General features: G+C 38.1%; 1 protein-coding gene across 7 annotated transcripts in view; it reads left to right on the plus strand.

Annotated features, from left to right (window-relative positions):
• The window catches only part of TRPM3 (transient receptor potential cation channel subfamily M member 3), a 590,787-nt gene that overhangs the window by 438,565 nt on the left and 125,042 nt on the right, over positions 1 to 27,180 (plus strand). For all 7 annotated transcript variants that reach the window (XM_074953258.1, XM_074953253.1, XM_074953257.1 and 4 more), the window contains exon 7: positions 18,948 to 19,122. In XM_074953258.1, coding sequence (XP_074809359.1) covers positions 18,948 to 19,122 — 175 coding nt within the window. The remainder of the gene's footprint in view (positions 1 to 18,947; positions 19,123 to 27,180) is intronic.

Here is a 27,180-nt window from a genome sequence, read left to right on the forward strand (position 1 = left end):
TTTCCATTATATTTTAAGAACATTTTATAAATGGATTGTAAAATTATATTAATAGCTTCCATGAGAAATGTTTAGAGACCAAAGTTTCCCTACTCAAAGGGTAAAAGGCTTCATGGACCTATAACTAGAGTTCACTTATCTTCGAGCTGTGATGCTATGAGTAGAGTATTTCTATAATAGAGCAGGCATTTAGGTTCCTTAACAGCCAGAACTAACACAGGCAAGTCAGAAAATTTCTAATTCAGTGTTGTTATCCCTCACCACTACTACTTAACTGATTTCTGGTTCAGTGCTTCTAAAAATGCACTTAATGCTGAAATATCTCCCATTACAGTATATGCATCACAGATGTTATCTGACTAAATCAAAATACTGCAAGTTTTGACTCTGAATGTTTGGATAACCTATAGCGTGGGGGTTATTGCCAAGAGATAACATGGTACCGCTGCAGTTACGTTATGGCAAGCTAAATAGAAATGCTTGAGTTCCACTCCTTTGGAAATCAAGCCAGTGACTCAGGTGTGAAAATAAGGATTTAGGTGCTTAAAATATGCTGAGAAATATGGCTAACTCCACTATTCAACAGGTTGGAATTACACAGGCACTGGTACCTGAAATATATATCACTACAATGTGGAAGCTATCTTGATTACTACTCTTCTGAAATTCTCATGCATGCCTCCGTCTCCTCTTGGCTACTGTAATTCCATTTTTAAAATCCATCTATATCTAAACTTTCAATGCTTCCTTTTGTTCATATGGAGGGTCACATCAGCCCCATCTTCCAAAATTTTAATAATTTCTTAACCATTTCAGAATCCATTACAAAATCTTCCCTCTAGTCTTCAATATCCTTTGTGGATTTTCTTTCCTTGTCTCTCCCTCACTTTGTCTCTCTCTCCAGCCCATCCCTCTCCAAATACGAGACCCACTCTTCTTTCACATTTTCCTGTAGACGATATAGCCTTCTAGCAAACAGACCTTCACCTTTGGAAATTGTCTTGCTGTGTCTTGACGTAGGTTCTGTTCCTGGTTCTGTCACAGACTTCATGTGTGGCCATTGGCAAGTCACTTAACCTCTCCATTCTTTAATTTCCCTATATGTAAAATTTAAATAATAATACTAATCCAAAGCAGTGTTTTGAGGATTAATATGTCAATGTTTACAAAATACTTTGAGGTATTTGGATAGAAGACAAAGAAGTGCCAGATATTAACTTCTTATTATACATCAAGATCCACGTCTTCCCTGGTATATGATCCAACTTCCTCTTTGCTTAAGACAATAAAATCTTAGTAACTGAGCCCATTCTGCTTTTCCCATGCTTAGTTATTCTCCCCGACACTTGGGCATTTTACCTCTCCTCATCTTTGTCCTTCAACTTGTGTAGAAGCTACTGTACGTCTGTGATATGTTATAATCTGCTGTGAATAGTTGGCTTGTTTATATGAATTTGGCTGCGGAACATTGTGTGACATTTTAATGATGCTATCCAGAATAGTTTGTGTTGCATGAGAGAACATGGATCATGTCTGAATGGTGGAGAGAAGTAGGTTTCAAAGGTGCCAGTTTAAAAAAAACAAATCAGTTGAAACAGATGGGTTAATTCTCTTTTCCTCCCCCACCCCCCATGTGATTTTGTTAATAAGCATCAGATTAGAGATTGGTAAAAATTACGTGATCCTGCGGAAGTAAGAGCACAGCCAGGCCTTTGTTCCTGTGCTGGGAAAATATTAAGGGACAGCATGGAAGGAGAGCTCAGTCCATCATCTGACTCAAATGAACAGACAGTGGAGTGCAGTGAAGCATCTAATTACTTAAAACAGCCTATTGCAAATCATCCAATTATAACATTCCCGGACATTAATGAAGCATTTCTATTAAATACTGATGTGTCAGATATTACTGATGGTGCATTACTACCTCAAGTTTCAAAATGGCATTGGAAATCTAGCTGCATTTATCAGTCATGCCTGAAAATTACTAAGTAGTGGTTGTAGACCTAAAAAAAAAGTTGTCACCCACAGTGCATTAAAAATGTCAGGCACTAAATTATTCACATTTGCTATCGTCACAAATAATAAGTTTTCTATTGGTTTGCGATAACAACAAGTCTAACACAATGCAACTGGTAGGTGTTGTCCATAGACTGTTCAAGCTTTGTTGGGGAAAAAATCATCCCAATTGGTTGTCACTCTTTAGTGTACACATGTTGTTACAGAAAGAAGTTCTCTGGCTAAGTAAAAGAACGCTTCAGTAATACTCCATATTTTAAATAAATGTTACCCAATATTTACAAAGTCTCATGCCAGATATTCCTAGCTCTTTTTCCACCTCATATCTTTCTTGGCATATTTATTATTCGTAATCACTATTGTTGTGATCTTATTGGTTACTTAAGTCATGAGGTATTGCTATTGCTCCCTAGTTGGGTGGCTCTCAAACCCATCAAGAGTTTTCAAGATGGCTGTCGATCACCTCAAAATTGTATACAGTACTTTTCCTGTCCTTGAATGTTTTTGTGGGAAGGAAAGGGGAAAATTCACTTGTACAAGGGCCTGATCCTCAGACAGTGTAAATATGGGGCAGAACTCCAGAAAATCTGTCCTACAGATATTTATGGGAAATGAATAAAAGGTGTTGTGACTACAATAGGAGCAAAGTTTCAGTTTTTATTTGAATGGATGTGCTTAAATACTTTGTCACCAGCTCTAGTTAGTATTCTTATTAACTGATACCCTCCCCTGGGTTTCAGAACCGGGAAACATAGCACAGAAAAATGTATGTTTAATTATAGAATATCCTCACATACACAAGTATTCCAGCAAGCAGACAATTATTGTCCATGCTTTGAACATGTTCACATATATTTGCTTCTGGCAAGAAACTCAATATGGCAAGTATGGTGACAAGCCCATATACAATACCATTCTTACCAGCTATATTTCTTTTTACAGTTAATATTTTTAAAATCTAAAAGGAACCCTTAGAAGCAGAAAGGGCGTATAGATTTATGGAGCATGTCTTCATTTTGTATCCGTACCTATGAGAACTGAATAGTCACTTCAGCCTATCTTTTGTTTCCTGTGAGTGTAGTGTCTTATTTGGAAGCAAGAAAAAACTCCACATGAGCAGAGCATACATGGCAGCTACAGCCATGGATGGTGTGTGTTAAAGATCAAATCATTCAGGCATTTTGAGATGCAGTTTGCTATCCAATTCCACAGGTTGTGCTCAACAAAAGGGAAATGAGCATTTTCAATACCAAGTAATTGGGTTTTTATAATTGGAAAAGGCAGGTAAATATAACAAATACTCCAGCGCTGCATGAAAGCACCAACTCTGCCAATTTTGTGCTCTGTTCTATCACCAAATGTTTGGACTTAATTCCCAGGGAACATTTTTTATTTAGTTTTGCATTCAGTGTGCTTTATCAGAGGGATAATTGACCCTCATGGTTGCGATAAGTGCAGAAATAGGGGCTTGTAAGACATTTGTAAACCTGATTTGTGGCCTTAAAGACTCTCCATTAGCTTTGGAAATGGATTTAAAAATCTTTGCTTACATTTACTTCATTTCCCTTTTCAGTATAAAGTGTAACTTTGGGGTGGGGGGGCTTCACCTTCAAAAGAGATGAAGAAGAAAAGGATATATAAATAAATATAAAGCCTAGGCCCTAATCTGGTCATAATAGATAAAACAAACAAACAAAGCCACACATGTAGTTTTCTTTTATTAAAGTTCTTTGCTTTCAGTAAGAGTAGCTATTCTGTTTCTCTTCAGGAAAAGCTGATGGAGCATTTTATATCTGCTGGGAAAACAGATTTTTTTTAAAAACCAAAAAGTTGAGCTCTGTTTAAAGTTTTTTTTTATTTCTCCAGAAGTCTGTGAAATACAATAAAAATAAGGAACCAAAGAAGCCAGTTAATACACTGGAAGATGTATTTGAAACATTTGCATTAAGATAGTGGAAATAAAATCAAAGCATGCTATATTCTGTGTGGGTTTTCCTAAAATCAGTTAGAATGTTTTGGTTAATACATTTGTATAGCAACTTTCACAAACCTAAATGTGCTTTGTGGAATTGGACAAAATGTTTCTGTTTTCAAAACCAGAATAGAGCAGTAGAATGGAAGAAGTCTAATTGTGTGTGGTAGGTCCTTTAGCCATTTTCCCCAAGCAGGCAGGCCAGCTCAGGAGGCTTTGGAGAACATGGTCTGCAGTGCACTTAATTGTTGCACCAATTTCAGTATATGTGCAAAGGAGGCTGGGTCACACTCCTGAGCCAGCAGACCAGATCCTCTAAAGGAAGTAGGGCCCCAGCGAGTAGACTCGATGTTCTCCCAGCTTGGTGTTCAATGTAAAAGATAGGACAGGTTCCTAGCCAAGTGTTGCACTGTGGAGTTGCTAGGCATCATTGCCCCCATTTTTACAGAGGGTGAAAATGAAACAGAGAGATTAAATGACTTGTCCAAGTTCACGTGACAAATCATTGTCAGAATGAATGGAACCCCCAGGTCTCCTGAGTTCCAGGCTTGTGGTATAGCCACTGCACCATGGTGACTCCTTTTAAAACTTGGCTGTTTTCAGATATTGTTGCTTCTGTGACACAGGCATAAGCATCTCTTCAGGCTAGAGATGGCAACAAAATACAATCCACATCTGAACTTTTCCTGAGAATAGGGTTGTTCCGATCCAGCTTTTATTTTGTTGCCTTATAAGATAGGGGTCAGACACAACATTCAGCTCCAATTCACAGTTTGAAGGTGTTCAGCTCCAAAGTTTTGATCTGTATCTTTACTTCATACTATCAATGAGCTAAGTAACAAGGACTGTGTTAGAGTGTTAAGCAAGGGCATCAGTCTTTCTTGTTTAATAATTTATTCTGTATGTAGTAGGGTAGTTTATTCCTCAACAGGCAGACTGACGGAACTAAACAGTAAGGCTGGGGTGGTTCTGGTTGTGTGGAGAAGGGAATTCCGACAATGTAACATGTCTACAGTATCTATTCATGTGACCCGTGGACTTCCCTTTGTCATCCTATGCCTGAGAATATATGAAGGGGGCTGGGAAGGCAAAGGGACGTTCAACTGTCATCACTGGCATCTTTTTTGACCATTGCACCATCATCAAATGCATTGGAATGCTCATTTACGTCAGATTTTCCTTTCACATTCTGTGCAGCTCTTGATGCATTTCCATATGTGTGTAGTTAGTTAGAGGTACACACAGACTTATTTTTAACAAATGGACCAACTGTAAATTGGAGCTGTCTGAAATGTTCCCAACAAAACTCAGAACCATCTGAAATTGTCTGGTTTCAGGTTTCATTACAGCCTGGAAGCTCGAGCCATGGTCATCAGAGAATTCACCATGGTTTGTGAATCCAGCAGTGGGAGCTGTTGACATATGAGAGAGGGTAGAGAAAATGGATTTGGAAAGGTGTATTCAGTTAGTGTGCAATGCCAGGTAAAGATCATAGTGTATGCCAGTCAAAAGAGGGCAGGCATTGTCTACCATAACTACCCAGAGAAGCCTTCATCAGAACATGGGTTCAACTTTGAGCAGAGACAGCCTGATTTATAGTTTTGACAGAGTGTACAAAATGTGTAGTTGTGCATAATTTGGTTATGAAACAAGGAGGAACTAAGTAATTTCAACTCTGTTGCTTTGAAATTTCAGGTTTGCTCAAAGTAACTTAATTAGTGGGCTACATTCTGTGACGGGGTTCAGTGTTAGAAGAACTATTGAGGGAAAACTAACTTGAATTTTGCTCTGAAGTGGGAGTGAACATTCTTATGTTAATGAAAGGTATAGTCTTTGTCAAGCTCCTGTCAAAGTTCTGTCTCCTGAGCTCACAAATCTTCTGGTCAATAATGTAATTGTTCTGGTGGAAGGTGATGGTAGCAGAAGGAGAGGCAATCTCTCAGGCTACTAGAGCCTATCCCATGGAGGGCTTTAAATATTGAGGGAGACCTTGAATCTGGGCTTTGTATTCATTGGACAGCCAGTGCAGAAAGCAGAGCACTGGGCTGGAGCACTCACAGTGACCTTTGTTACTAAGCAGATTGACTATGTTTTATGTGTTTTTTCAGGATGTGAGACTTCATTCTTGAAAGACATAATGAGCTGTAGTATTCAAGCCTGGAAGTCATGGATGGTTGATCATTGTGGCCAGATCTGTGTCTCATAGGAGGGGATACAATCTCCCTACTAGTCGTAGATGAAAGTGGGCTTTCTTTGTTGCCATAGGTATTTGGACTTCCAGTAGCCGTGAAGTGTCCTAAAGGAACTTAAGGTTACAGACCAACTTGACAATCTGAAGGGCAAATGCCCTCATTGTGGAAGCTGTTATGGAGGGACTTGTTCAACAACTTGGTTCCTTCTTCCCACCAGCATTACCACTGACTTTCCTGGGTTCAGCTCTAGGCAGTTGCTCTGCATCTAGGTCATAATCTGAATTGAGCATTGAGAAAGCTTGGGAAATGCTGTTTAACGTTGACATAAAGGTGTGTGTTATCTGTATGCTTCTGGCACCACGACCCATGTGGTCCAAAATAGCTTCAGATAGCCATTGTATAGTATCAGGCAGAGGATTGAGACTTGGAGGTTTCTAGAGGGCTCCAAAGATGGAAAAATGGTTTCCTATAGTAACCTTCTAGATTTAATGAAGGACCTAAGCCATTTCAGGGTTTTCTCTTTGCAGCCTCTTTGAGGTGGTACAGGAGTATCTGGTGGTAAGTGGATCAAACAGCACTGAGGCCCAACAGGATGAGTGTGGATGTATTTGCTTTTTCTGTGGACTGGTTTCTGTCTAAATCTGTTGCTCTATTTAAGGGTACTGGGAGAATATCTTTTTGCCATAGTCTCTCTCTAGAGAAAGAGGGAAAGGAGTTCATAATGTGTTGCTGCAGGGCAAAGGAGTTCAGAAAGTGAAAATTCCTGTCTCAGGCTTTTTGATTTCATGTTAGGTGTGGACTTTTGTTTCATATGATATAAATGCTGCCCCAAGGCACACACGAACATTTTTACCTGTTTATCGTTTCTGTTAAAGTACCTCTCACTGTGGTATATGAGTACCGCACAAAAGTAAAGAGCACAAATGCCCAGAACAAAAGAAGTGGTTTCAGAAGTCACAAAACACATTTATGCAGTCTGTTTGTGTCAGCCTATTGAAGCATGCTGCTGAATACTGTACTAGAGTAACACTGACAGACCCCGGTTGTCAGCGGGTGAACCAGGGATCTCTGGAGCTTAGTGCATGAGCCACTACAGCATGAGCTAAAAGCCATATGCTGTTAGCTAAGGCTGTAGAGCAGACTCATTATTCTCTCTGTCTCCCTCTCTCAGTGGTCTCAGCTCCACTAGATGGGACAGAACACCACACCCAGGAGGTGTGTGGGTTACACTAGCTCCAGTGCTTTTATAGTGGTTGCATCCAATCCCTACAAATAAAGTAATTCAGGCCTAGTGGTTGGCCTACACTAGGAAACATTATTAAATCTGCTAACTAGAGCTGTACAAATATCTGCTGTTACAATTCAGAGGGATTAACTAGAGCATTCAGATCGTATAAATCTTTCGCCTTTTACTAAAGATTTCAGTTTGGGTTCCCATGGGTCCCATAGCCCCAAAGTTCTACCTTGAGTTTCAGGCTAGAAAAATCCCAAAATCCTAGTGTGACCAAGTTATGTTTGAGCTCAGACCAGGTTTGATCAAAAGCCAGTCCATAATTGTAAAAGCTTTGAAAAATGGGTGAACTTTTTGATGAACCTTGATTGATTTTTCCTAATGACAGCTAAGGGGGATTCTCCTTTAGTGCAAATGGGAAGGGGCCACTGGAGCAAAAGGTCCTGAATTCTAACCTCCTGTGTTGGATAAATGCTTTATGACTGACAAACATAATGGCTATATGAATGCAGAAATAGATTTGTTATTCTGACACATAAAATCACCGCTAAGAAAAAGACCCAGATATGTTTTTAAAAGAGAAGTCATTCTGGCATTTGCACATACAAATTGCAACTGCCATGCACATTTTTATGATATTATATTTATTTATTTCACTTTTAAAGAAAATACGTACCCGCCTTGTAATCTGGGTACTTTTAAATATATTACAGACTTACAAAAAATTAACCTAAAACAACCAACCTAAAAACCTAATACTTATTCTCCAGAGTCCACCAAATCAAATGTGGATATCCAAAGATGCATTTGTAATGCAGTTACTACAACTGCATGAACCCAATTTGTTTATTTATGGAGGGAGAGATTAAAATAAATGTCTCCTCCTAAATGTCACCTAATCTAGCATCAAATTGTTTACTATGTTATATTGCTGTATTTATGTCATTTCCCCTTCTGAACCTCAGTAAACATTTATAACAGTGGTTTATTGATGACTCATGTAGTTATGTAGAACCGCCATTTTCAGAGGGTAGTATTCTGTTTTATAAGAAAAAAATAGTATATGTTAAAAGCAAACTCAGTTCTGCTTGTTCTCCCTCTCTGCGTATTGCCTGGGGACTATACAAACCTGTTGTCAACAGCAGACTAAGCTGCAGACAACATTGCAATTAGCTTGCTCTACAGAGCAATATAGGTACTTGCTGCATACCTGAGAATTTGGGTATGTTGAGAAGGCAGGAAGCAGCAGTACTGAGATTGGTCTGAAATGACTCTCTGGTGGCACAGGAGAGTACATTCTCCCTGAGCTATGGGTATCAAAGTTCTGGAACAGTATGTGCAAAGGCAACTTCTGCATAGATTAACAGATAGACATTTAAGTGAAATCAGCAATCTAGTGAATAGGTGATACATCTGAAGAAGTGGGTTTTTTACCCATGAAAGCTTGTGCCCAAATAAATCTGTTAGTCTTTAAGGTGCCACCGGACTCCCTGTTATTTTTCTAGTGAACAGGAGCAGCTAACAGGAGTTTTGCAAGGGAATTTACAGGGGAAGTGTGGGGGGTGGGGCTACATACACTTAACATTCCTTAAACTTCTTTAACGTTAAACCAAAAAACACCCCCTGATAAAAACAAAACAACAAAGGAACGAGCTGCAGGAGTAAAAAGAGAATGCAGGCAGAAGTCCTGCAACAGAGTGGGGGCTACTCAGTTTATTGCACCCAATGCAGTATGTATGATTACCTGCCCTTTGGGCAGGTGGCATATGTGTGCATTTGATGCAAGGAGCTCCTGGCCCTCAAAGACTGTGTATGGGCTTTGGAGACCAGGGTGGCTGAGCTGGAGGAGCTAAGGGAGATACAGAGATGAGACTTTCAGGGCACAGTAGAACAGTCCCACCCCTGGTGTGACAGCCTCTGTGCTGTTAAGGAGGATGAAAGTTTCAGGGAAGGAGAACATCCAACTGGAGCAGAGAGAAACAATCCCATAGTTGGGACCCTCATTCCAGATGATGATGTGGTATCCTCTCGCACTGAGGATACCTCTCCGTGGGAGGGAACTCCAGTTATTAGAAAGAAACAGGTATTAGTGATTGATGATTTGAGCATTAGAAACATAGATAGCTGGGTATGCGATGACCGGAAGATCCTCATGGTGACATGCCTGCCTGGTGCAATGGCTGCGGATCTCTCGAGACATCTAGATAGACTTATGTGTAGTGCTGGAGAGGAGCCGGTGGTCATGGTACATGTAGGTACCTTTAATGTTGCATAATGAAAGCAAAGAAAGCCTATTCAAAAATTCGTAAAGCAAGTGGATTACATATTTAGTGCCAGATTTAGAGGCCTCAGGCTCCACTTGTGCGTGCTCTTTAAAAAGTCTAAAACCTGGGAGCATATTAGTGGTAGCTTTTCTATTTGCAAAAATCATTAGGGCCAATGGATTTTGCAGGTAGAAATGCTACTACTTACTTACATGGTCCCAAGTGTTAGACTGTTAAAGGGTTAATTTAAATGTTAGTGTGCATACAACTGTTCGTACCTGGACAGTGCAGGCAAAAGTATGTGTGTGCACCATTTTGTGCATACACAGGGAGAGACTGGGTAGAGAGGCCCTTAATATCCTTTAAAGTACATTTGTAGAGTGAGTTTTCTTAAAATCAAAGATTGGTTTAACTGAAATATTTTCCTTTTACATAAAGTTTTATACAATGAGGTTCTTTGTTTAATGAACTCATTTATTCCAGAATTTCCTACCTTCCTGTGCTACTTTTACAGAGAATATTTAAGGTTGTTCCATCTAATAGTGAAATGTAACCCACCAGGATTTTTCAATAATATTAAGGAAACTTATTTTGGGACTTTAAGAACATAAGAACAGCCGTACTGGGTCAGGCCAAAGGTCTATCTAGCCCAGTATCCTGTCTTCCAACAGTGGCCAATGACAGGTGCCCCAGAGGGAATGAACAGAACAGGTAATCATCAAGAGATCCATCCCCTGTCGCCCATTCCCAGCTTCTGACAGAGGCGAGGGACACCATCCCTGCCCAACCTGGCGAATAGCCATTGATGGACCTATCCTCCATGAATGTATCTAGTTGTTTTTTTTAATCCTGTTATAGTCTTGTCTTTCACAACATCCTCTGGCAAGGAGTTCCACAGGTTGACTGCATTGTGTGAAAAATACTTCCTTTTGTTTGTTTTAAACCTGCTGCCCATTAATTTCATTTGTTGAGCCCTAGATCTTGTGTTATGAGAAGGAGTAAATAACACTTCCTTATTTACTTTCTCCACACCAGTCATGATTTTATAGACCTCCATCGTATCCCCCCTTAGTCGTCTCTTTTCCAAGCAGAAAAATCCCAGTCTTATTAGTCTCTCCTTATATGGTAGCCGTTTCATACCTCCAGTCATTTTTGTTGCCCTTTTCTGAACCTTTTCCAATTCCAATATAACTTTTTTTTTTTAGATGGGGCGACCACATCTGCATGCAGTATTCAAGATGTAGTCGTACCATGGATTTATATAGAGGCAATATGATATTTTCTGTATATGGAAGCCGTTCCATACCGCCAATCATTTTTGTTGCCCTCTTCTGAACTTTTTCCAATTCCAATATATCTTTTTTTGAGATGGGGCGACCACATCTGCATGCAGTATTCAAGATGTGGTCATACCATGGATTTATATAGAGGAAATATATTTTCTCTCTTATTATCTATCTCTTTCTTAATGATTCCCAACATTCTGTTCACTTTTTTGACTGCTGCTGCACATTGAGTGGATGTTTTCAGAGAACTGTCCACAATGACTCCAAGATCTTTCTTGAGTAGTAACAGCTAATTTAGAGCTCCTCATTTTATACGTATAGTTGGAATTATGTTTTCCAATATGCATTGCTTTGCATTTATCAACAAGGAATTTCATCTGCCATTTTGTTGCCCAGTCACCCGGTTTTGAGAGATCCTTTTGTAGTTCTTCACAGTCTGCCTGGGACTTAACTATCTTGAGTAGTTTTGTATTGTCTGCAAATTTTGCCACCTCACTATTTACCCCTTTTTTCATTAAATATTAGATACCACCTCCTTTCTCCTGCCTTTTGTTGTCTGAATATAAGAAGATAAGAATGGCCATTTCAGATCAGACCAATGGTCCATCTGGCCCAGTATCCTGTCATCTGACAGTGACCAGTGCCAGATGCTTCAGAGGTAGTGAAAAGAACGGCAATTACTGAGTGAGCCACCTCCTGTCATGCAGTCCCAGGTTCTAGCAGTCAGAGGTTTAGAGACACCCAGAGCATGGGGTTGCATTAGGATTGCCAGGTGTTTTCTGTGTTAACCAGGCCTCTAAAAGTCCAGTTGGCTGCAGCAGCTGGCTCCTCATGGCTCCCAGAAGCAGCGGCATGTCCCTCTGGCTCCTTGGCGCAAATGTGGCCAGTGCATGGAGACCCCTGGCCGCCCCTGCGGCTAGGAGCTAGCGGGACAAGCTGGCCACTTCTGGGAACTGCATGAGGTAAGCACCGCCCAGCCTGCACCCCTCACCCGCTCCTGCACCCCAGCCCTAAGCCCCTTCCCACACCCAAACTCCCCCCCCCAAAGCCCACACCCCCTCCTACACCTCAACCCCCTGTCCCAACCCTGAGCCTCCTTCCGTACTCTGAACCCCTTGGCCCCAGCTCAGAGTCCCCTCCTGCACCCCAAACCCCTCATCCCTGACCCTACCCCAAAGCTCACACCCCCAGCCAGAGTCCTTACCCCCTCCGGCAGCCCAACCCCCAGCCCCAGCCCAGTGAAAATGAGCAAGTGAGCGAGGGTGGGGGACAGTGAGCAACAGAGGGAGGGGATGGAGTGAGTGGGGGCGGGGCCTCAGAGAAGGGGTGGGGCAGAGGTGGACCTCAGGGAAGGGGCAGGGCAGGGGTATTAAGTTTTTTGCAGTCAGAAAGTTGGCAACCCTAGGTTGCGTCCCTGATCATCTTGGCTAATAGCCATTGATAGACCTCTCCATGAACTCATCTAATTCTTTTTTTAATCCAGTTTTAGTTTTGGGTTTCACAATATCCCCTGGTAATGAGTTCTGCAGTTTGACTAGATGTTGTGAGAAGAAGTACTTCATTATGTTTGTTCTAAATCTGCTGCCTATTAATTTCATTGGGTGACCCCTGGTTCTTGTGTTATGTGACGGGGTAAATAACACTTTTTCTCCACACCATTCATGATTTTACAGACATCTGTCATATCTCCCTTCAGTCATCTTTTTTCCAAGCTTAGCAGTCTGAGTCTTTTTAATCTCTCTTCATATGGAAGCTGTTCCATTCCCCTAATTATTTTTGTTGCCCTTCTCTGTACTTTCTCAGATTCTAATGTATCAATTTTTAAGATGGGACAACCAGAACTGCATGCAGTATTCAAGGTGTGGGTGTGGAATGGATTTACATGTATATAGTTGCGTTATAATACTTTCTATCTCATTACCAATCCCTTTCCTAATGGTTCCTAATATTCTATTAGTTTTTTTACTGAATTGGAAGCATAATTAGACCTGCCAGTAATCCCCATTGTGATGAACTCAATGATTGTTCAGAATATTGACTATTTAGGCTATGAACATAAGAACATAAGAATGGCCATACTGGGTAAGACCAAAGGTCCATCCAGCCCAGTATCCTGTCTACCGACAGTGGCCAATGCCAGGTGCCCCACAGGTAATGATCTAGTGATCTCTCTCTCCTGCCATCCATCTCCACCCTCTGACAAACACAGGCTAGGGACACCATTCCTTACCCATCCTGGCTAATAGCCATTAATGGACTTAACCTCCATGAATTTAACCAGTTCTCTGCAGATACTGTTAGATGGGAAAGTAACTATGACATCTCTTTCTTCAAAGAAGAGTCTTTAAGAATTCAGAGGCACACAAGAAGAGAAGAATTTATTGAAATGAGTGCTTGTTGGAAAATGGTGAAAAAAAATATTTTGTTGAAATTTTGAATCATCCAGAAAGTTTCAACCAGCTCTGAGGTGGCTGCAAAGCACCAAAATGAATTTAAAAAAAATATTTTGCTGAAAATTCAAAATGCATTTACCAACTCTATCTGAAACCAAGGGAAGATAGGATATTCATGACACAGGAGATAATTGAAGGAAAAATACCTGGTTTACTGCAGCCAAAATAATTCACGAACACCAAAACAAACAAAAAAATACTGATCTTTGGAAGTGAAAGGCTCTCTTTACATCATGATCTCTAGTGCTTCCTCTAAAAGTTCTGTGCCAGTATTGGAGGATCAAGTAATAGGGTGCCCACCCACAAAGGGCTTGTTTGCAGCTTGAGGATTGTGTTAAATAGTTCAATGTTCAACATGTCTTTTCAATAAACCCACGACCATCTGACACAATGCTGAATACAATGTGTCCCTGCAAAGTCATATTTCAATCATTCTATTAGTTAACTCAACTTGTCAAGATCATGTTCTGATATTTCCCAATTTGCCTGGGTCTTGGAATCTTGACCTTGAAATGCATTGTTCATAAGGAAAGAATGACAGCCATGTAAAGGATAGCTAGCAATCTCTGGTATACAAGGTGGTTATGAAATGGTGCATTGATCTCTTTAGGAAATTATTGTTCTTAAACAAACTCTCTCCTACGCTATGACATTTTTCACTATAGTCTCTCTATTTGTTAGCAATTCCCAAATAGTTAAAGGCTAAAATGAATCCAAGGTTTCCTTGGATTATATAATCTAATGAAATCAGCCTGTGGCTTGTCTACCTGTACTTGAAAGGAAAATCTCCTTCATAAGGGCAGCTAAATTATTATGTTAATGAACAAGTGAAATGGAATACAGTAAAACAAATAACTAAAGTGCTGTAGAGGGCATCATGGAGGAAATGAGAATGCACTGCTTTCCACTGATGATACAGTCTTGTCTACTGAATTTCTTAGATTGTAAAATGTTCAGGGCAGGAACAGACTTTCTGTATATGTGGAAAGGCCCTACCACATTATGGGTGGTACTCTAATGCAGATAATTATTAATAATAATGAGAAACCCATAGAGCTAGGTTTCAGAGAAATGGAGCTCAGAAATCTAACTCAGCTCAGTAATCCTCTCTGAAGATTGCTATGCTATTGGATCTGAAGAAATGTCAATTGGAGTTTTTTAGAATAAATTGGTTTTAAAATGAGATTCTTCCCCCAAAGGATTACATTATTTTATCCCTGCAGCAAGTGCCAAATGTATTGCTCCCCAAACTCAAGAAGTCTGTGTCACTTTCCAAACTATTTGCAGTTTATGGAGAATGAAGAAACCTACCAAGAAAAGTAATTCCTCTGTTTGATAAAGCAAAAGCAGAATTTATAAAACATCCATAATAAAGCCCACAAAAAACAGGTTTGTGTTTAAATCTTTTCCTAGATGCAGGATGTTGCACAAAGGAACCTGCAGGGTCAATTGTGAAAGTTAGGTTTTAATCTCTCAGTCATGTATATTTGGTATAGGACAGAATTAAAGTTAACAGGAAAGTCTAAAATTTATGAGTCTCATCTCTTTAAATGCCAAAGGAAAGGAAACAATAATATCACCTAGATTACTACTTTAATTAGGAATGTTGGGTTTTTTAACCTAAAGTTGTTTAATCGGATATTCTTGCTGGAAGTGTTTTCACAATCAGGGGAAAGTAAACAATGCCATCTGACTAATCACAGTGAAACCCAGCTTGGACACTTGCAGAAAACTGTTGTATATCAGTCAATAGAGATTTAAAGAAATACACATTTGCTGAATACTTTTGAATAACAAACTCATGAGCCAAAAAGAGATTAAGTTCTTCAGATAAGCTATTTGTTGAAAATTATTTGCTCAACTGTAAATAATAATCATCATAATTCAAAAGGTTAAAATTAGCAGATTGATGGATATCCAGAATAACCCACCAAAACTGATCAATCCTTCCTGCAGGGAGAAGGAAGATGCACAAATCTGTTTGAAGGCTTTATTGTCTAGTGTTCCTCCTAACCAAATTGTGAACTTTTGCTTTCTTTCACATTTGAGAAAATAAGTTTTCCTCCTGTGGAATCCAACCTCAGAGTGAAAGCAGTGTTGTTCCAATGTTACTGCATTCTAATTGGATACAGGAGGAATGGATAGCTCAGTGGTTTGAGCATTGGCCTGCTAAACCCAGGGTTGTGAGTTCAATCCTTGAGGGGGCCATTTAGGGATCTGGGGCAAAAATTGGGGATTGGTCCCGCTTTGAGCAGGGGCTTGGACTAGATGACCTCCTGAGGTCCCTTCCAACCCTGATAGTCTATGATTCTATGATACAATAAGCATTTGATTCAAAAGACTGGTATATGTTTGAGTATTGTTACACAGCCACTATAAGAAATGTCTCCTAGTTCACATTATGCACTCCTTAAAATGCATCATATTGACCCCGTTCAGTGAAAGAGATCAGCTAAATATTCTCCTCATGCATATTCTGCTGTTCAGAATGATATGTTTCCATTTATATGCAACTGTCCTGAGCCACATGAAATGTTCCTTTGCAGTGTACATAATTACCACAAATGTTGTTCCTTTGCAGTGTTCATAGTTGTAGTAACTCTGATTTCTCTGGAATTATCCATCCTTTAAGGTACTACTCAACATTAGTAAGAGGTCTTTAGATATCTACTGTACCTTTTCTCCATGACTGGAAGGTCATTTTCCAGCTGGAGAGGTCTATGCTCCAGAAAAAGAATGTTGGTGCAAGATTCCAATAAATTATTTACACGTTGATCATGATTTTTTATATCTGCCTTGTCATTCACATCTAGAGCAAAAAGGAATGAGGAAAAGGCAGCTGAGGTGGATTCTTGCTCAAGAATCAAGGAATTAATTTCTTGAGAAAGTAATTGTAGAGGAAGGAATACATAAAACATTAGCCATATACTGTACTATAAGAAGAAAATAATGTAAATAAGCAGAAGAGAACACTGATCCTTTCAACTTTCAGAAAGCTTGACATTGCTCTATTAATTGGAAGTCTAGAAGTTGAATCCAAAAACAGTAGCATTAACAACCTTCCTTTTAATTTGGTGAGAGAATTTTAACAAGGTTCTCTCATAGCACCTGTGAAGATGTCCAGTGATTAAGTGGGGATGCTGTTCAGTGGGAAATATACTGTGCAGTGTGCCTCCTTATTGGTGCTGTTTTGTTGACAGTCAATTGCTGTAGTACATGAACAATTTTCTTGAATTAGAAATCACTTGTAAATAATATGTCTGTTGTCATCTAGTAGTAATAAAGAATTAGGAATGCTTAGTCAGCCCGTCTTCTGATGTCAGATGTGTACTATTAAATGTATCAAGGTTTCACCAATTCCTCAGCAAGAAAAAATTTCTTCTTTTAGCAGTTTATATTAAAAATGTGTTTTATTCTTAATTTTTAAATTTACTTTTAAGTGGTTTAATATTATGCATGATAAAAATAATTGTATTTTTCCAACCATGTGAAAGGCTGTCAAAAATATATTCATTCGTGGCTTAAATCCATTGAAGTGAATGGATGTACACTAGGCATAATTTAGTCCATCATACTTATGTCTTTTTTTTATTCAAGGTTCTTAATCATCCTCTGTCATTCAAATATCATTCTGTTGACTCGCTTCTATAGCCTTACTTACAAGAAATTAACCAACTAATAATGATTATGGTAGAGAAGCAATTGGGGATAGTTTATAATGTACAAAGCAGATGTGGAGCTATTTAGCTGTGTGCTAATCATACTGTTAATCACTTTGATTGTATATTATACCTTTTCACCTATGCTTCATCATTTAGCCTGTTTGTCATTTTAGACTCTAAGTGTTTCAAGGGAGGGACTGGGTCTTCCTGTATGGCATGCACAGCACCTACTGTGTTTTGGGTGCTACTGTAATATAAATAAAACAGTAATAATAATTTCAAGCAAGTTTTTGTTTATAACTATATTATATCTACTTAAATAGTTATAAAGCACAATAGGCATGACATCTCCTTTAAATGATAAATGTTAGTAATAATAAGGCGCATGGATTGACAGTAGATTATGGCTTTAGTTAAGTACACTGAAGATGTCCTCAGAGATGGTAGGACAGCATTTGTGTTTGCTGAAATAGATAAAGATAAAGTCAGATAAAGTTTTAGTCTGCATTTATGCATGTAAAGTGGCTGGGCTCCCTGGTCAGACTATGTCTCCCATGATGCACCATGGTCTCTTCTCTAGGAGGTGGGAGGTGATACATCATGGGGTTCCCTGGCCATCATGGGAGTCCCTGACCTTGGTGCATCATAGGAAAGGTAATCTGGCAAGGGAGCCTGGCCAGTCGAAGAAAATGGGGTCATGAGTCAACTGAACTACAACTCTCCTGGTGCTCTGTGGAAGTATTTCCCGATCGAAATATTTCAGTTTGTGGGCATTTGGTTTTTTGATTAAAAATCCAAATTTTCCACAGAAAAAGAACGCTTTTCAAAAAAAGAAAATCTCCCTGGTTTTTCATCAAAAAGCAGTTTTGACAGGAAATTTTCAACCCTCTATTATATACCCCATTTCAGATATCACCAGCCTCCATTGGTTAAGAAGGCACAAGCAGTACAAGTTGTACAAATAAAGAACCTTTTGTTAATGATATAACACACACAACTATTTTTTCACTCAGGTGAGTCTGGTCAAACCACATCAGTCTCCTGACTGAATATAAATGTTGCCTCTTTTGCAGAGGAATCCTATCTAATTGCATTACAAATGTTGAGAATGAGGTCATATTACTTCTGTATTTGGTTGACTGCTGCTGGAGTATTGTTTCCAGTTATGGTGTCCACACTTCAAGAAGGACATTGAAAAATGGCAGGGGTTCAAAGAAGAGACAGGAGAATGATTAAAGGATTGGAAAGCATGCTTGGCAGTGAGAGACTCAAGTTGCTCAATCTGTTTAGTTTAGCAAAGAGAAGGTTATGGGGTGACTTGATCATAGTCTGTAAATACCTACATGGGAAACAGGAATTTGATAAAAGAGGGTTCATCAGTCTAGCAGACTAAGGTATCAGAAGATCCTTTAAGCTGGAAGTTGAAACTAGAAAAATTCTGACTGGAAATAAGGTACCTTCTTTTTTTTTTTTTTTTTTTTTTAACAGTGAGAGTCATTAACCATTGGAACAACTTTTGGTAGAGTCTCCATCAGTGAGAATTTTTAAACAAAGATTAGATGATTTTCGAAAACATCTGTTCTAGTTCAAACTGGAATTAACTCAGGGAAGTCCTATGGCACATGTTATACAGCCCGTCAGAGTAGATGATCACAGTTGTCCCTCCTGGCCTTAAAATCTATGAACCTATGAATCTCTTAACACCATTTCTTGTAAGAGACCAATATATAGTTAGTATGCAGTAATTTCAGCTTGTTTTTTCTTTCTTTTGTTGTGTTTTTATTTGGTTTGCTGGCTTTGCGGTTTTGTTTGTTTTTGGTTTTGGGGGTTTTTTCTTTTCTTTTTTTCCCCTTTTCTTTCTTTTACTCCAGGAATTGGGCAAGGGGTTCCAGTGGTGGCACTTATTGTGGAAGGAGGGCCCAATGTTATCTCTATTGTCTTGGAGTACCTACGAGACACTCCGCCTGTTCCCGTTGTGGTGTGTGATGGCAGCGGCCGGGCGTCTGACATCCTTGCATTTGGTCACAAATATTCAGAAGAAGGAGGGTGAGTCATTTGCTAGGAAACATTCATGAAACAAAATAATTCTTAATGTGCATGGCAATTTTTTTTGGTGCTAATATGGAGGCTGGGAAACTATTAGCAACATAACAGTACCAAATACTTCCTCAAGTCACACTTTCTAGCACTGATTAGAGTACTGCTTAAAGATATTAAGATATTCAATGCAAAAGCTGTCTGGCTCCTAGATGGGGAAAACTGATGCAAGATGGTGGAAACCCTGAAGAATTGTATTGGCAGGTCTACCACTGGGATAAATCCTAGCTATATAACATGAGCAGCTGCATATAGGCATACACACTATAATGAAAGTCTGGCATCAGCAACATCTTACCATTGCAGGTCAGGATGTCAAACAAGGGACTGGCTCAGTGGGCACCATGAAATATATGCTCACTGCAATCAGAGCTGTCTTATGCATACTATAAATGGTGGTATACTGTCTACTAACTCTAGCTTTTGGCACAGCCCTGCCCTTTAAATAATCATAATTGTTCACATTGGCCAAGTGTATCTGCTTCTTTCTGTACTCTGTAAAGGAATTCCATCTGTCCACCTGTATTCATGCACTGCTGCTTTTGCAGTGGTTTTAGTGTGTCTTCCACCTTTTCTTGCGCTAACTTGAGGCAAGGCAAGAACAGTATTTAGATCATGGTTTAGACATTGTAAACATATGTTTGGCTGAATTGGGATCTACGTGTGCTTTTATTAATCCCAAGTGTGTCTAATGATTAAGTGCATACATTTTTAATGTGTTCTTTTCCTCTAATGGTGACTAATCTGTATGAAATCATATTGGCAAAATTAAGTCTGAGGACTTAATGCCTAGCAATAAAAACACCCTCTCATTGTAAAACTTAAAGGGCTAATTCATGGTTTTCCTCTACAGTTCCTTTATACTGTTTTAAGGTGGTTCAGATCCGGGGTTCTTCTTGGGCTGGCGTGTGTGTATATGTATGTGTGAAAAATGCACATCAGTAACAGATTTATAAAATGAGAGAATATGTATAAATAATACACACTGTAGACTTTAAACACATGTAAAATGTGCTTTAATAGTAAATATAATTATCAGGAACTTTTTTTTTACGTTTAAAAATGTTCTAATGGGGAATGAAGGATCAAAGAATGAGTGACATTTTTATTAGTCTATTTTCATTACAAATGTTGAACAATTTCTATCATGGTCATTTAAATTCAGACTTAATTTGATGTGGTCATGTCCTAGTACCAAAAAGTGTCCCTTCTGCACCAGTTTAAAGCAACGATATTCAGTTATCAGTTCTGTTTTGTTTTTGTTTTTGTTTTTTTTGGGGGGGGGGGGGGTTAATCTTCAAATTGTGATAATTCTACTGTATGTTCAAAATAATATGGATATGCAAGATTTTAAATTGGCTAGAATTATTTGTTTAATTTTTCTTTTGGTTGTGTTTCATAATGAGGCTCACCCTAAGAATACAGGTGCTACAGAAAGTAGATCAGGCAGGTATTTTCAAAAGCACTCAGAGTTGGCCTATCTCTGTTCCCTCAAAGCCATGTTAAAACTTCCACTGGAGCTCAATGGAAGCAAATTCAGTCCAGTGCAGAGGACTTTTGAAAATCCCACCTAAGTCATTATTATTAATGATTATGATGCCCTTTTTTAAAGGCTGGTGAAATTCCCTGTGCCACATTTAAAAGCTATTGATCACAGAAACATGTGTTAGCAAAGTTCTAGAAATTACAGATGGCAAAGACCAATCAGACTATCTACTCCAGGGGCAGGCAACCTGTGGCACGCTTGCTGAAGGCGGCATGCAAGCCGATTTTCAGTGGCACTCACACTGCCTGGGTCCTGGCCACTGGTCCGGTGGGGGGGCTCTGCATTTTAATTTAATTTTTAAATGAAGCTTCTTAAACATTTTAAAAACCTTATTAACTTTACATACAACAATAGTTTAGTTATATATTATAGACTTATAGAAAGAGACCTTTAAAAACGTTAAAATGTATTACTGGCATGTGAAACCTTAAATTAGAGTGTTTATTGCAGCCTGGCATGGTGCACAGTTGAAAGACTGTGACATGATTTACTGTAGTGTATATTATCCTGTCTGACATTTGGGCATGGTTCAAAAGAGATTGTCATGTGAAGCAGAAGTATGCCAAAGCCTCTCATCTGTCTCTATTGGGTCAGCCAGAGCAAAGAAAGGAGCTGTTCTTTGAGAATTATTTTCCAGGGTATTATAGGAATAATTAAAATGCAGATTGCTAAAGGCAATTAAAGTTAAGCATTTTAATTGTTTCAGGTGCCTTGTCTAGATGGATCCAATACATCTTATGATCATCTTTCCTGGGGGAATATATACATAAAGCCCAGGCTCCTGCTTGCTACTGATGCCTATTTCATGTCTGACTAGGGTTGCCAATCCTCCAGGAGTGTCCTGGAGTATCCAGGAATTAAAGATTAAGCTAATTAAAGATTGTCATGTGATGAAACCTCCAGGAATATATCCAACAGAACTGGCAACCCTATATCTGACAAATTTAGGTGGGAATGGTAATAGGCTTAATGTCCTTTAGGAGTCATGCAGACAAAAAATTAATGTATGTTTCATCCTAAACTTGGATGAAGGTTTACTTCATGCTGGAACGATATATGGATGGGCACCATGGGAGTTAGGCACCTAAATATCTTTGAGAATCTGGGTCTTGTTGCCTTATCCTGAAGTCAAATGGGGTGGAGAATAAAATGGAATGGAAAACCGGACCCTTGATCTATGCTGGAATATGGTTTGAATGGAACACTTTGTTTAGCCAGAATCAATCAGCACACTTTGTTTAGCCATATGCAATACTTTGTGAATAAAAAATATTTTTCTTACGCCAATCATTGCCATGATGAATAAGATATATGTAATTCACATTATGTCTTACACTTTTGGGATGAAATTTCCCCTCATGTGGAGGATCAGCACAAGACCAATGTACTATATAAGTCCCACTTAAGCACTCCAACTAGGACTTACATTTTGCATATATCTTGTGTTGGCCCTCTACATAGGAGTGAATCTGATCCTTTATTGATACCAAAATATTGTCTATTGTCAATCTTGACAGAGACTTTTAATGAAATCATTTCTTCCAGTCTCTCATTTTTACTACTAGCTCTATTATTACTATTTTTAAAAATTAGTTGAAGAGTTCAGTTGTTTAGCAGGGAGTGCATTGAACCTCACAGAAGTCTTGAACACAGGAGTAAGATCAGGTTTCATTTCCATGAGATGATGCGTTTAGCAGCATTCTGGGTATGATACTTATAATCTGTATATGGAATATCAGTAACTGCTATATATGAGGTTTTCCTGGTAATAGCAATAGAGAATCATAACTACAACAATTGTGACTCACCTTCACCTTTTTATACTGCTATTAGATCAATATTGTCCCTAAGGCAGAGTCCACCCCACATCCGCAAAATAGGAAAAAATAAGTGGTACCAGGTAGAACTTTGTGTAATGTGATGTTCTAGGACACGATATCATGTACTGAACACATTAATTTCCTACAGTGACATCCTAGCCCCATTGAAGATAATGGGGAAACTCCCATTGACTTCAGTAGGGCATGATTTCACTCTAAGTGAAAGTTCCAAAACCTGATGACAATTATTTGATGACCTGGTGAAGATGAAATATCTTCTATTGATATATTTATGAAAGTATCAGTATTAACCTTGCTCCAAGAAAGGTCTGTTTAAGAACATTGAGGCAACTTGCATCTTGTTTTAAAATTGATATTGTAATACAGTACTTTGTTATATAGTTATTGTGTGAACTAGTCCCTTCTAGTTAAGTCAAATAAATTAGGCTTGGAAGGATTTGATTTTTTTTTTTAAATCTGTAAATGTTGGTAAACTTCCATTTCACCATACACGTAAAAACCAATGAGAAAATATTTCTATTGATCAAAATTGACAGGCAAAGTCAGAAGAATGCTGCTTGAGAACTTAGAGTTTGATTTTAGGATATTTACTTTCTATATTTTGACAAGTGATGTCGACAGTTTGTGTTTTAATGGTTATATAGTTTTAATTTTTTTGAATTTCAACATCTACTGTCACTAATTAATTACTGTCTGACATGCACCCCCATTATATCCCAAAACAGTGATAATTTAAATTTAAAAATGCTGAACACCTGTAATTTTTCACAACTCTGAAAATTTAAAGCAATAAAAAAATTTAAGAGTTTAAAAGTAAACATTGATATTATTCATCAAAAATATAAATAAGTAAAATTAGAATTCTTCCAGACCTGTATATAATTTCCAAAGACATGAAGCAATAAGCAGTAAGCTCTGGATAAAAATACATTAATTTAAGCTGTTGTAGAGAATTATTTTTCTTATTTTTTTAAATCTTACTACTGTATAATATTACCAGTGCTTTCCAGGTCAATAGCATTTTACATCTTACTCTCTACTGTAGTAGTAGCTGGATGAAATTTTTCATCTAAAACTGGTTTTCACCAAACAATGCAAATTTGGGGTGACGGAAATATTCATGGATAGTTTCAATTAAAAAAATCAAAAATCTTTGATTTTTTTATTCAAAATGATTTATTGCCAAATTTACTTCACTTTTATTTTGTGTAAAAAATTAACATAAAATACTCAAACATCATGAAATGTTTTATTTCAGTTAGAACAAAACATTTTGGTTGACCTCAAATAATTTTTTTATTTCAATTTTTTTATATTACCAGTAATCAAAAAATGAATTATTTGCACATCTCTCAATTGCCATGGCCATGTGATATGTTAGAAAATTAACCATTTTCATAATAATCTGTATGTATTTTTCATAATAAGCTGTATGTATTTGAAAGTACTAACTGATATCTTGGAAAAAAGTCATATAAAGCTCAGCAAATGATACCTTGCTACATTTATATTTGGTTATCTGTTGGCATTCACAGGAGAAAGAAAATGTAACGGTGTTGGAGAGAAAATTAGGCTAACTTACAAAAAAGAAGCACCACAAAATGTTGGGTTTATTTTACCTTGGCTCTTATTCTTCTCCCATTAGCATGATTTCTCAGCACTTGGTTCCTATATTTTTTTAAAATGTACAGAAGTGAAATTTGTCAGTCATATAATGTAAACTCTTTAAGAAATATCACACATATTAGACATTTCCTTCCAATGAAGGAGATAGATGTGTATAATTGCTGGGATGGAGGATTTCAGTGTTATTGTGGATTCATTGGAAGGTAATGTTTAATGTTTAATGTGTGTGGTGTTTCTTAGAGTTTACATTATATATTACATCTATTAAAATCTATGTCATTTTGAACACATTTGTTCTTAGAGTTTGGAAGGAGAAGGAGTGTTATTGCATGATTGCTCTCTTCATCAAATGACTAGATCTCGGTTGTAAAGAACTATAGAATGGCAACTTCTGTGTGCCTTGTAACCACCATGCCACACAGAAATTGTGCAACTTGAACAAAGCTAACATTGAAAGGAGACTGGGCTTTCAATCTAAATTAATCTAATGCATCTTGACAGGGTTCCCATTTGTAAATTCTTGCCATGAAGAACCATCATTTCGGTTTTGTTAAAAGTGTTTAAAATACTAAAATGGACTTGTTAAGGTACTATAAAAATGTTAAAATAGGAACATTGATAAATTTTAGCCCTATTAACCTTAAGATTCCAATGCATTATAGAATTAAATATAGGGATGGCACATACCTATTTGGATCATCTAGCTTAACCCACCAAACAAGAAGGAACCTATACTACTTTTTCTCTGTAATCTAACATTCCCTTAAAGATACTTAGTGATCATGCCATAATTACTGAACATCACAAGACAAACAGGTCCCTTATCTGGTTGACCTGACCATCAAAATAGTTTTCCTAATACTGAAATTAAATGTATCTTTTTTTTTAATGTGATCCTACTAGCTGTTGTTATAACACTAGTGTCCAGTGGGAATAATCCTTTTCACTGTCCTTTATATACTTATCATATCGCCTCTAAGATCTTGAACTTTTAAAAAATGACACTTACGTTTTTCAGTGTCTCTTTGTGAGCAGTGGAGTCATTTGCAGCAAGGAATGGACAGGGGGATGGATAGACAGGCATTGCCTCCTGTCCTTGCTTCCCAGAAAGCAATCTTTCAAAAGCATTCTGCTAATTTAAGGTGGAACTAGAAGACCTTAAATATCAAATGATACAACAAATTGAATTTTCCAGATCTGACAGTATTGCAGTAACTTTGAAAACCAACTTCAGCTTGTTTACAGCTACATGATAATCATTCCACTTTCAGCATTTGTCCCTAGAACTGTTTTCCAGTCAGAGATGCCAGATCCCAGGCTTCTTGAATCTATTTATTTCATGAGGGGTGATATCTACCTATCTATCTGTCAGTCTGAGGTTTTTCTATAGCTCCATGGTATCTAAGCAATATTTACTTTTGCAGTTGAAAAGAGTGCTTAAAATGAAACTGTTCAGAAACCCAACAATACCACAGGAAACCAGGTCTTGCTATTACCTTCCTCTTTCCCCAGTTTTTCTGAAATGGCACAGCTGAAGTTTTTTGGTGGCTTGCTTGTTTTAGTGCAGTATTGGCGGTGGGAAGGCAAGAAAAGTAAATACAAAAAATACATTAAAATAATATTAATGGTTTGAGTTAAGGCAGTCACTTTTATCTTTCACTTGTGATGCAATACATTGCACTTTAAAGAACTAAAGTATATATGAATGGGAAGTTCACCTACTGTGGTAATGTCTAGGTAAGCCTAACATAATCAGAGGACAGTCTTAACTCAGTTTCTATGCTTTTGTTGCTTAGTCAAACCTTTATATTTGTTTAAATGTTGCTTTTTTTATTTGATTGCTTAACAGTAATAAGATTATTTCAAATGGGTTTTTTTCGTATATTGATTATTGGATTATTTGTGCACATAGAATTAAAATTAACCAGAAATAAATGAAATAACAGAATCCTCAATGATCAAGAAAAACAAAACAAAAGACAGACTTTTCCTTAGCAAGGACAGAATAGATAATGAGGTATCTACTAATAATGCTTTGCTCCCAGTTGATTGATTATACATTAATAGAATCTGGGAATTCATCTGTTTAACACATAAAACCCCCCAAAACACCACTCTCAGGTAGAGTAAATGATCAAACCAAAAGAGAGAGGGTAGGAATCCTAAAGAAAATTAGACACAGAAAAGAGTAAAAGGTCCTTAAAGCTGTTCTATGCCTTGTCCCTGAGGCATCATGCAACAACATGACAGATTCTTCAGGGTTCAAACAGGTTGTGAGGAGGCAGTAGGAATATCCATCGAAGATAAGAATCCAGATGATTTAGGGTAAAGACTCAGGTTTGTCCTGCAAGTTATGGGCTGGATTCCCCAATAAGCAGTGCAAAGTGGCATTACACCACTCCTCTAGCCTAGCGTATAAGAAAGACAGGATTGTCAGGGAAGGGCAGGGGGAGGGCCATGACAGAGCAGTCCTCCAGGCACATAAGATCCCAGCCCTAACTTGTGCCAGGATCAGGCAGCCCTGAATCAGAGAAACTCAGACAGAGTAGATAATCAAGGCCTAAATATCAACCACACAAGACTAACCATGGTTTCTTTACCATATTTTGCAGGGATAGTGGTGGCAGCAGGTCCTCCTTTTGGCAAGTTTTTAGATATTTGGTCCATAGGAGATAATCTATTAGAGACCCAAAACTCCCCTAGGACAACAAAGTATGAACAATTGGGAACAGAGTCAGAGAATATTAACCCATGACAGCACAGAGAGGCTTAAATTAAATTAATGCCTCTTAAGCTTCCACATGGAGGGCTGTATTTTTAGAAGAGGATGCTAATTTGTATATGTGAAACATGCAGTTGTTTGCACTAAGCAGGTAATTCTGCATGCATAATTTCCTGTGATTTTGTTGCGGATGCCAGTATAATTACCTGTTTTGTACATGCTATTTTTAGCATGTGCATCATAGGTATATATATTTTTTTTTAAATTAACTG

This window comes from Natator depressus, chromosome 5 (assembly GCF_965152275.1).
Source record: "Natator depressus isolate rNatDep1 chromosome 5, rNatDep2.hap1, whole genome shotgun sequence".
NCBI lineage: Eukaryota > Metazoa > Chordata > Testudines > Cheloniidae > Natator > Natator depressus.